Below are 12,430 nucleotides of genomic sequence, written 5' to 3' on the forward strand. Positions count from 1 at the left end.
ACTGTCTGATCTCCCCTTCCTGCTATTACTTGTTCCGGTGCAAAGAGCAGCACCTGTGCCGCGCCAAGCCACCAATGTGACCCCAGCCATAGTCTTTTCCCCTAAGCGAGTGCACTGGTGAGGCTTAGACTCACAACTTCCACATTGTAGGTACCAGGAAGAATATGTACTGGCTTTAAAAGTACTGAAAAATGGCATTGAATATGCAGGAAAGTTTTTACATGGACGGTGAGCATTCCAACAGGCCAGCCCCCTCCTGGAATCAGTGCAGTGTAGTCACTGTAGTGTATTGACTAGTGTGTTGGAAGGGGTCTGGAAAGACCCATGAATTTCATTGGTCTCATGACAGTCGCTAGCCTACCTCACAATGTTGCTATATGGAGAAACAAAAGGAAAGGAGAACCACGTACACCTCCCTGAGCTCTTTGAAAGCAGTACAAATGAGATACAGCCCTGGAAGCATTCTACTTTGTGATTTATTTTAAAAGATCAGCCCTCAGTGAGAACAGAAGAGGAGCTAAAACAAATTACTCACCAGTTAAATCACAATACTGGATTGTTACTTGATCCATTTTACCTTGGTCCAGCCAGGATCTGAGCAACAGCTTGCAAGAAAAGATATAGCAGATATGTTTTGTTTCTCGCTAATGATCGGAACAGGGTTTCCCCGCTGCCGCCACCATTTACCATAAATAAGGCCTTGAAACAGCTGCAGCTTAGCTCATGTTGAGAAACAGTTTGGATTTTTTTGTTGTTGTCTTACCCTGATCTATGGAGCAAACTGCAGAAGGAGGCCTGAAGGCACAATGCTTGTGGTTTTTAGCTTGTTCTTCTGGCTCGCCCGTAGGGATGTTTCCCAAGGTCCCTGTCTGCAGGATTTCACTGGCTGTGTTTCATGTTTTTCGTTAGTAAGCTAATGACCAAACAAAACAGCTAATGGATTAGAATCATGCAAAAGCACATTCAGTACAGGGGTTTTTTTTTAAGTCCAGAGAAATTTTTTTGTTTCATTTTGTTTTTGCCAGCATCAGTAAATAAGTGTTTCCAGGTGGACTCTGCATTGTGTTCTCTACATGGGGACAAAAGATCACATGCTTACAGCAAAGTTCTTTCTTTGCCTCTCTGGACCTCTGAAAGCCACTGCCTGATGTTCACTGCTAAAGAATTTGCCACAATACGGGCTAAGAGATTTCTCCATGTGAACTCCCTCCTGTATGCTGTATGACAGGCTCCTCTCATTTGCTTTGGTGACCTGCCAACATATATCTGGTCATCCTGCTCTATCTAGAATTTTATCCTATGTGGCTGTGTTCCGTATACACAGACATCTTAAGGCAGTGGTTTTCATACCAGGGGGATTCTCTGATCAGCAACCTGGACAATCTTTTCCCCTTTAAATGGTCCAGCACAGCTGGTGAGTTAGTGCATAACTATCCCCCATAGAGCAGTAAAGTAAAGGGAATCTTCCCTGTCCTTATTTGTAGGTGGCATTCTACTCCACTGAGGTCCTGCCACTCCCCAGGCTCCACCCCCCAAATCCCCCCCTCCCCGATCATTGCTCAGTGGCACCAGCTGAGGCGCCACCTACACATTACAAAGTCTTCATGCTTGTTGGAGATTTTGTATCACATGCAGGATGGGAGTTTTGTGCCTCCCGGATGCACCCTGATTCTTTTCTGTTTACAACCACAGCATGCAGGGAGAAGTAGCCTCACCACCATCACACTGTTCTCACATCCTCACACTGCCCCGTGGAAACACTGTTGGCTTGGTTGTGAAAATCATGTGTAGCCACATACGTAATGTGATTTTTATCACAAAGCCAATAGTGGTTCCGTAGGGCGGTTTGAAAATGCAAAAACAGTGGGGGTGGAGAGAGACTATAAGTACTTCTCCCTGTGTGCTGTGGTTGCAAACAGAAAAGAGTCCGTGTGTGTCTGGGAGGCACGAAATTCCCATTGTATGTGTAGTAACAAGTCCTAGGTTTGCTCCCCGACAAGCACCAGGACTTTGTAGGGTTGCTACCCTCCAGGTAGAACCTGGAGTTCTCCTTGAAGTCCAGCCAGTCTTCCGATAACAGGGATCAGTTTGCCTGAAGAAAATGGCAGCTGCAGAGGGTAGATTCTACAGCATCACGTCACTACTGAGCTCCGTCTCCGTGGGCACCACCCCTAAATCTCGAGGCACCACTCCTAAATTTCCTAAGCTGGAGGTGGCAACTCTTGGGCATTGTAATGTGTAGATGGAGCCTTTACTCCTTCCTTCTCCCCACCTTACCAGTTACACTGACTGCCTTAAAGGGAAAAAAGCTAAAGTAGATTCCCTTGTTCTATCTTGGGCGTTCTATAGTGAGAAGATTGGTAGTGGTGGAGGATAATTAGCGTGTTCTTTTTTAAAAATGGTCTTCCCCACAATGGGTGTGTTTAGGCTTCACTTTCAGTCCATGCGGGTTAGCAGCAACAAGCCTGGTCAATGTGCCATGTGTCTGTGTAAACTAAAGCATGACTCAACATCTTCTGCAATGTGCTGTACAGTTGCTTGGCAGATATGGAGGTGCGCTCTGACCCCAGAAGGCTTGAGAACGACTTCAAGAAGGGAGCTTGGCACTGGTTTCCATCAGGGCAGCTGAACTAAATGTTTCCCTGCAGTTTCCAGGTCACAGGAGGAACCTAAATCTTTCTGTTTTGAGTTCTGATCAGTGCAGTCCTAAACAGAGTTGAACCTGTCTAAATCCATTTGACTTAGATTAGATAACACCATCACTACACTGATAGATTTGTACTTTATATGTTGTCGATAACCAGCAGTACCTTCTTTCTCAAATGGTGTTCCATAATACACTCATTTTATGGCTTCAAATGCTGCCTTAAAGGGAAAGCTAACAAAACTCCAGTGAAAGTTCTCACTGGTCATTTGGATCTAGTCCTTTCTGCACGCAGCTCAGAAGCCCAGTTGGCACATTTCTCATTTCTCTGCTTTCATTTTGCATAATGTTGTCAATAGCCTTTCCCAAGGGTGGAACCTTCCAGTCCATGATATATTTCACAGCTGGGAACCCAGTTTCCGGACTGGGTTTCTGCTGCAATAAACTGACTCTTGTTTTTGCAAAAACAAAAAAAACCCTCTCTTGCCTGCATAACCAAGAAATGTTATCCCCTGCTTCAACCGCAGCTTTTACGTGCTGAGGTCACCCACGTGAGATGGTAGCGTTCCGCGATGGATGGCGGGAGGTGAAATGATTCCCAGATGGCTCTTTGGTTAAAGCAAACAACTGAGTTCATCGCCCTTCTTCCTGCCAAACTCTCACTCTGGAATGGCATTTAATTTCTGCCTTTTGACTGTGCAGTTTACGTTAAAAGGAAAGACAAATTAAAAATGCCGTCAGCTTCCTAGCCTACTGTTTTTCCTGGTCAAACTTTTTCAGGCTTTTTGCTAACTCATTCTAAGCTCCTCACCACCACATAAGCCGTTATCCCCAAAGGACCTCTGAGGTCAGCTGGTACTATCCTGGCACACGACATTCTCTGCCATGCCAAGCGACTGTGCTGCCCAGTCCCAAGGGGCATATGCCAAGAGTTCCTGATCTATAACCTGAATGGCCAGTGCAAGTAGAAAATTCCTTTTTTATTTCTGTATAGTTTATTATTTTTGTTGGAAGCATACCCAAAATATTATACTATAACTGACCATTCTGAAATCCTTGTTACTGTATGTGAAGTCTGCAAAGCCTTATCTCAGACCTTCATCTTGAATTGAGTTCTCCTCTTTAACATGTAACTGTACTATATGAAAATTGTGCAAACCCTGAAATTTGATTGAAATGTTTGTCATGCTGTCAGCTTTGCTGATTTAGTAGCTTGACGTACACTCCAGTTATGTTGTTTGGAGAGTTGTAGGCTCCTAATGGTGCAGTCCCTAAGCGGAGGTACACCCTTCCAAGGACTTTGACTTCTGTGGACTGGACCAGTGTTCCCTCTAAGCTGAGTTAGTGTGAGCTAGCTCACAGGTTTTTAGCCTCTGGCTCACACCTTTTTATCTTAGCTCAGGAAGGATGGATCCAGAGCAAATTAATTTATGCAGTGGCCAAATCACCTGCTCACAACTTTAATGCCAGTAGCTCACAAGGCAGAATTTTTGCTCACAAGACTCCATAGCTTAGAGGGACCATTGGACTGGACTCAAACTAGACATGACTTTTTAACCCAACTCTCATGCCCCACAGCAACCGCAAGGAAATAATTTCCCAAGCACTGCAGGGGCCCAGTTTGGACTATAATCCACAGCATGGGGCGAAGGGGCTTCAGCCTTCCCACACATACTGTCCCTCTACCCAAAATGGTTCTAGGGGCATTATTTACCCCATGGGGGGGGGGGACACCAACCCAACTAATTAAAAAGTCATGTCTAATTTGAACCATAGAAGGGTAGAACTCTGTTTGGCATTTCACTGAAATCCCCATGTGATAGGGATATAATTAAGTGCCTCCAAGTCACAACCAACCTATGGTGACCCCTCATGGGGTTTTCAGGTCAAGAGATGAGCAGATGTAGCCTTCTTTTGCATAGCAACCTTGGTCTTCCTTAGTGGTCTCCCATCTAAATACCAACCATGGCAACCTCTCATGGGGTTTTCAAGACAAGAGATGAGCAGAGGTGGTTTGTCATTGCCTTCCTCTGCATAGCAACCCTTGTTTTTCTTAGTGGTCTCCCATCTGAATACCAACTAGGGCCAGCCCTGCTTAGCGGCCAAGTTCTGACAAGCTTAGGCTAGTCTGGGCTATTCAGGCTGCTACAAAGTCCCCTATACTTGTATATTTTGAAGATATCCTAGTGTTTGGGAATCCATGTGAGAATAATGCCACATACACTGACACCAGCAAATCAGCAGCACAGCAGAACCATAGAATTCCACTCTAAGACTGGTAACTGCTCACTTGATGCAGAGTGAGTTTTCCAGGTTCTAGCACAGGTCAGCCTGACATCCACCCAAGCATTCAACATAAGTTCGTGTAACTGTCCTGATGCTGCCCATTTAACCTAATTCAAGAGACGCAGTCGGTCAAAAATTTTGCAAGACAAATTATTTCTGTGAGTGTGGAGCCAGCCAAAAGCCATGTGTGAACAGGCAATTTGTCACAACTGGATCATTCCTTGTTTCTGAAATCATATCACTCTGGAGAGCACAAACCACAAAAAGTAAGGAATTACTTCCAAGCATTATTTCCTTCAGTGGAACTGCAAAAATAAGTGACACTCTGAAATTGCATCTGAGAATCAACAGAGCTATAATAATGTCAGTTTTAGTTAAAAGGTTGATGATAGGCAGCAACTCTTTTCACTTTCCCGTCACAGAGATTCTTGTTCCTCCAGCAGGTCCTTGATCAACTCACACACACCCCTTTGTCAACTATGAACTGTTCTTTGATTTCCTCCTGTAAGGAATCCCATTCCACATCAGCTCCTATGACTGCACATTGCAAGGGAAGAGTAGTAGTTGTGGGCAAGCTGTCAAGAGAGATTGTCTTCCGTTTCAGATCTTCCCATTGTGGAATCCCAGGATTCCCCACAACCCAATCGAATCTATTTGTGCTCCCGCCAGCGTTTAGTTTCTAAAAAGATTTGATTTCAGACAAATATGCCTTTAAGTCCCATTTTCCTCACCTGGAAGCCCTGTTCCCCAATTTTAGATTTGTGCTGGTGAACTGTTGATGCACCCTAATGTGTGTTGTTACTCCACATACTAACATCACAAACAAGCTCTGGGGCTGAGCTTAAGCTCATATTAAAACTTATTTTCCATGATCGGCTTTTGCTAATTTTTTTAACACATCAATTACCATTCATTCCCCATTTCTACATCAGGGAATTGCGCTGAGATTTTGCCACAAAGAGTACAGGATTGCAACTGTGCTCCATAGCATGCTGAGATTTTGCCACAAAGAGTACAGTACAGGATTGCAACTGTGCTCCATAGCAACTTTAATCCTTCCCATCTGATGGTGTTGAAAGCCTTTTTGTCCAGTTTTCTCTCCACAAGGCAGAGGTCTGCTTTGTGTTCTCAGACAGGCGGAAGTTGGTTTGTTTCTTTTCAAGGGGCCTTATCGACATTCGGCAATTTATTGGAGTTATTCTTACAAAATGCCACCGCAGAGCTTTGGAAGCCCCTGCCCGGCTGGGCTGCCCTTGATTTGTCATGGTGGATTTCCTTTTGCTCTTGGAAATGGTCCCTGGGCTTTAAGCTTTTAACACTGAGGTCTTGTAAGTCTTTGGTCCAAGGCAGCAGATAAACCAGGATAAAAGGAACAACTCATTCGGAAATGTTTTAAAGGCTGCAACCTCAATGCATAATTAGCACAGAGGACAGGGAACCAAGGAACAGATAGCCTGATAATCCTCTGTGATGGTGCAAAGGTGCCTTGGAAAAATTCCCCCTCCAAATTATTTGCCCGGGGGGGGGGGACTCTATTAGCCTGCGGTCACACACACTAAATAGTCCATTTTCAATCCACTTTCAATGCACTTTCCAAAAGGATTTTGCCAGTTCACAAACAGTAAAATCCCATTGGAAAGTGCATTGAAATTGGATTATTTAGTGTGTGTGGACCACAGCCTCAATCTGCTGCCTACCCACACATACTCACTTTTAGCCATTTATGACACCCTAAAGTCCTCAACAAGGTTGGAGAGGCCAGAAGAGGTGTCAAGCAGGCATCTTTCCATCCTGCTTGGAAGTCTCTACCCTTTGGCTCTACAGTTGGACCAAGCTTGTAGACAGCAATTGTCTGGAGGGAGGAGGAATCTCCTCCAAGTGACCAGGCAAGGAAGGTTATGTACACTGATAGAGTGGACTGTATGGGTTGGAATCAGCTAGCTTTTTTACTAAGGCTGCAGTCACACAGACTAAATAATCCACTTCCAATGCACTTTCCAACTGGATTTTGCCGGTGGCCACTTCCTCACTGTCATTTTTATCACTTGTTTGTCCCTATTGATTCAGGGTTCCCCCCGCATGTGTTTTGCTCTCTCTAGTAGTCGTCCCAGTCTCTCTAGTAGTAGTAGGAAAAAGGGGGACGGACCCAAAGCAATAGGGACAAATGAGTGACAAAAATGACAGAGTGGAAGTGGCCTCTTGTGTAAAATCCAGTTGGAAAGTGCACTGAAGGTGGATTATTTAGTCTGTGTGACCGCAGCCTAAATCTTACCCCTCCATATTTTAGTCCACCATGGAATCCAGTGTTTCTGCTGGGTCCAGAGATGGAGCCTACACTGTTCAGCTCAGTGCACCAACTGTCTGCTAACCCTTTCAAGGTGAGTAGGATGCTCAAGGCACATGTGCACAGGGGAATATGCCTTAGGATGCTGCTTGAGGAAATAATCTTACATGGTGCCTGTGAAGAAATACATTTTGTCCTGGGAGGTTCGAAATGAGCCAAACCTCCATTTTGCATTTTAAACTTTTTTTCCCCTCCTCTGGGCAGAGGACAGGCAGGAGAAGAAGGAAGTCCGTTCCCAAGCAGGCACGTTCCACCACAGTGCCTTTTGTACTTTAGCAAGCGAAACCAGTAGTTCCCAGCCCTTTCCCAACCCACAAGTCCAAATTTACTTTGTATGGTGACCCCTCCAAGGCTCACCCAAGGGTTCGGGGGCCCTAAGCAAACTTAGCACCCATCTAGTTCAGCATTTCATTTTCGACAATGGCTAATCAAATGTTTTCGGGAAACCAACAAATTTCACGCAAAGAGTGCACCTGCCCCCACTATAAACCCCAAGCAAGTGGCATTCTGACATGCACAGCCTTTGCATAGGCAGATTACATTCCAGCCTTTGACCACCTTTCTCCTTCTCCATTCTCCTTTTCTTCTCCTCTTAAGATGGGGGTTAGGGGAGGGGCTGTGGCTCAGTGGTAGACCATCTGCTTGGCATGCAGAAAGTCCCAGGTTCAATCCCTGGCGTCTCCACTTAAAAGGGCCCAGCAGTCTGAGACACTGCCTGAGACACTGGAGAGCAGATGCCAGTCTGAATAGACAATACTGACCTTGATGGACGAACGGTCTGATCTGAGGCATATTCATGTCTACAGGATTCTAAGAAACTCAATCTAGTAACCATGAGGATACATTTTATTCAATCAACATGCATACGCAGTGAAGAAAAAAAACCCATAGAATCATAGAGTTGGAAGGGACTTCCAGGGTCATCTAGTCCAACCCCCCACACAATGCAGGAAATTCACAAATACCTCCCCCACACACCCCCAGTGACCCCGGTTCCACACCCTGAAGATAACTAAAAAACCTTCAGGATCTCCAGCCAAACTGGCCTGTAGAAAAGCTGCTTCCTGACCCCAATGTGGCATCAGCATTTCTCTGGGCCACAAGAACTTAGCATTGACGCAACCCTTCCTACCCTCCCTTTCATAATCTGCCTAAGTTCACAGAATCAGCATTGCTGTCAGATGTCCATCTAGCCTCTGTTTGAAAACCTCCAAAGAAGGAGAGCCCACCACCTCCCAAGGAAGCCTGTTCCACTGAGGAACTGCTCTGTCAGGAAGTTCTTCCTAATGTTTAGCTGAAAACTCTTCTGATTTAATTTCAACTCATTGGTTCTGGTCCAACCTTCTGGCATACTAATGTATACCATGGAAGATCTTGTTTCCAGGGCCAGATCTTGGTTTCCAAAATACAGAAGAGAGCAGTGGAAAGGGCAGGGCGGCCATTAGAAAGCACTGGTCCATGACCCACTTGCAGAGGATTTGTGACCCAGTTTTGGGTCCTGTCTCACAGGTTGGGAAACAGTGCTCTAAATTAATTAGGATGGGCAGAGATGCAGGAAAGCATGTTCTGGTTGCAAGATGGAGTGAGAGAGATGTGGCAGCCAGAAGGAAGAGGATATTGGATTTATACCCCGCCCCTTACTACCTGAAGGAGTCTCAGAGTGGCTTACAATCTCCTTTCCCTTCCCCTCACCACAGCAGACACCCTGTGAGGTAGGTGGGGCTGAGAGAGCTCTTTCAAGAACTGCCCTTGAGAGAACAGCTCTGAAAGAACTTATGACTGACCCAAGGTCACACTGGCAGCTGCATGTAGAGGAGTGGAGAATCAAACCCGGTTCTCCCAGATTAGAGTCCATGCTCCTAACCGCTACACCAAACTGGAAGGAAGGAAGATTCCCTAAGACTCCCTAAGAGTAGCAGTCTGTATATCAAAGAGATAGTAGCAGAGCCATAGAAAGGAAGGGATGCATAGGTCCTGACCTATCTATCACTCTGACTTTTCTGTAGTCCCCTTCTGGAGTCTGAGGCTAAGAGACAGTGGAAAGTCATTCATTTCCAATACAACTAATAGCTATAAATTTAAAAATTACTTTAAAAACAAGCTAAAAATTTAAAGGGGGGGGGGACTTTGCACCTTGTTTTCCCAGCAGCTAGCCTTAAAGTATGGAAAAAAAACTGGCTAGGATCACACACACAGCCGTTCATTGGCAATCCTCTTAGATTTAAATGTCCTGTCCTGTCCCTGACAATAGAGGCATAGTTTCTTAAAGGATTTCTTCTCTGTTGCATGCATATACTGCCACCAGGTATAATATCATAAATGAACTTAAAGTTAAACATCTTGGGTGGTGAATATACCTGATCTGGATGGAAGCAGAGTGTCAAATAAATTCCCCTTTACTAGTTCAAATGTTGCTTCCCCTGATCTAGGTACATCTGTCTTTCATCCTCTCAGTAAGTGGTGGTCCATTGCTTATGCTTTTGTCCTTCCTTCAAGGATGACTGCAATCCGAAAGAAGCACAGATACTGGCCTTACTCCGTAGACTGCAAAGGCACTGAGGCTCATCTCTCCAGTTGCAAAGTGGGCAATCGCATCAGTACAGCTTTCGGGGGGAACATTACATGTGTGAATGGAATGCCTGCTGTGGTGAGCTGCGTCCCTGGCCGTGCCTTCGCCCCGGGCAGCCGCACTGGCTTCCGCAAAGCCTTCCGGCAGGAGGTAAGAAAGAGGCTTGCTCAGCTTTCGCCGAAGAACATGATTTTTCTGGTGCTTTTGGTTTGCTGTAGACATTTAGACGAACATACAATTCTGCTGCAGTAGGATTGCTCCTCTGAGCAAAGCCTTTTGAAGGTGCTGCTCCTGCACATGTGCAAAGCCAACAGCTGCCCATACCCAAGCATTCTCTGTTGTGGCCCCCTGCTTGGTGGAATGGCTGGCCTGACAAGATCAAGAGGGCTCCCACACTCCTATCGTTCTGCAAAATCAGGTGAACTGCACAGGAGGACATTATTATAAAGGGACTATCGTAGCTGTTTTAATGTCTATGGAATCTTCCTAGATAGCTTTTATTGTATTTATCCTTAGTTTTTTATTATAGTTATTGTTTTTATTGGTGGGCTCTCCAAAATACTGAGCCCAAGACACTTGCCGTAAAGAGACTGAAAGCTGTAGAGTATTGTTTTGTGGTCAAGCAGTTGTGAAGTTTTGGGTGTTTAGCCCCATTCATTTCTCCTTGAATATGAACAAAGGGTTGCACAGTCCAGGGCCATGTTAGGTTAGAATAAAATATTCCAATATGATGAACTGTAGTTTATCCCGAATTCCTTCTGCATATAGGGTATCATGTACAGAACTGTGTACATGCACAGATGGACTGTGATCCCAGAAGTGGCATTAGGGGTTTCTTCACCCATAGTGTGAACGAAAGTTCATAACTTGTCTTCTTATACACACATACCAACAAGTTGAATACCGTGTCAGCTCTTCATCTTATTCCTCCATTCATGCTGCAGGCTGTCTTTTTATGATATATAATTGTTTAAAGTGGCACATGTATAAGTTTGTTTCAATTTAACAAAACAAAATCACAAACATTTGAAAACGGGTGCCAGATTGCTCCATGGATTGAAGAGAGAAGTCTGTTGGTGATGACATTGATGCTTGACAATAAGCACCCACCACAACCAACTTTTTTGTTTATCCAGAGTTCGTCTTCCAAGGGCAGAAAGCTGTGTGTCTGTTTGGAGGGCACTCTCGGCTGTTTCACTCTCAGTCGCTGTGGTTTCTCTTCATGAGAGCAAGGCCTCTTTTATTACCTTCTTCTTGCTTTGGCTCAGGATGTTTCTTGGGCTAAGGACAGTGTGAGATTTGTTTATTGCTGGAAATGGCACTTGACAAGTCACATAGCAAACCTTTGCTGCATTCTTCTTCCAAGTAGTTTGGCTTGGGCCTGTCAACTGCTAATCTGGCTGGCTGTGCTGAACTTGCTGCTCCGTCTTTCTTTCAAACTGTCAGTTTTTATTATTATATAAATGTTAGATCTGGACAATCATGCATCAGTCTCCCTTTGCTTTTATATAATAGTGGCTTGCAACTGACAAATTTCACATAGGAACATCCAGCCCAAGCTCAGAGTTTAGTTTTGTTTAAATGAATATTTAGAGCCAGCAACAAATGCCAAATTAGCACCATACCCAAAAAATGCAGACTTGTGGTCCTGTCATGTTCATGATGTGACAAACTGTCATGGCTGGAAAACTGTTCATGTCAGTACCAGACAATGAAATCACAACAAAGGAAATGTGATACCAATTTGAACCAAATTCTACATCACTTGTCATAGGTCACTGACAGAAAAGAATTCTGTGGAATTTTATAGATAGATAGGTAGATAGGTAGATAGGTAGATAGGTAGGTAGGTAGATAGATAGATAGATAGATAGAGATAGAGAGATAGATAGAGATAGAGAGATAGAGAGATAGAGAGATAGAGAGATAGAGAGATAGATAGATAGATAGATAGATAGATAGATAGATAGATAGATAGATAGATAGATAGATAGATAGCATCTGTCTCCTGGAAAGCCTCCATCTCAGCTTCTCCATCACATTCTCCTGCTGTGATGTCACGGCATACTCCTCAACATTCTAACTGCTGAAGAGGAAGGATTAGCTACAGAATATTAGGAACTGGTACATCCCAACAAGACATCTGTCAGTTGGTGACTGGCTTGGTGACTGGAGGGATTTGATGGCTCTTTGATATCAGTAAAAACTCTGAAGTGATCTGTCTACTTGTACTCGCTTGCAGGCTCTGAGTAACAGATGCCAGAAGTCAAACAAGGCAGAATCGCTCAGTCCAAGGTCAGGGGTACAGAAGTCAGGCAAGGCAGAGGGGGGGTGACTTAGCATCTATTGTACATGTTGCATCCACTCATAACAGCCTCTCTTGACTGGTTTTTATAGCCTCACTAGGAATAAGGCTCATTGTAGACGCCATACAACGAGCTCTGGAAGGAAGGAAGGAAGGAAGGAAGGAAGGAAGGAAGGAAGGAAGGAAGGAAGGAAGGAAGGAAGGAGACAGAGAGGGAAAGAAAGAGGGAGGGGGGAGAGAGAGAGGGAAAGAAAGAGGGAGGGGGGAGAGAGAAAGACAGAA

At 44.7% G+C, this 12,430-nt stretch overlaps 1 protein-coding gene across 1 annotated transcript in view; it reads left to right on the top strand.

The window, feature by feature from the left end:
* LOXL2 (lysyl oxidase like 2) overlaps positions 1 to 12,430 on the top strand; it is a 119,032-nt gene that overhangs the window by 59,838 nt on the left and 46,764 nt on the right. Inside the window, exon 5 of the mRNA XM_015407575.1 lies at positions 9,771 to 9,993. Within this exon, the coding sequence (XP_015263061.1) occupies positions 9,771 to 9,993 (223 nt within the window). The remainder of the gene's footprint in view (positions 1 to 9,770; positions 9,994 to 12,430) is intronic.

Source organism: Gekko japonicus, unplaced genomic scaffold (assembly GCF_001447785.1).
Source record: "Gekko japonicus isolate JY-2015 unplaced genomic scaffold, Gekko_japonicus_V1.1 scaffold1154, whole genome shotgun sequence".
Taxonomy (NCBI): domain Eukaryota; kingdom Metazoa; phylum Chordata; class Lepidosauria; order Squamata; family Gekkonidae; genus Gekko; species Gekko japonicus.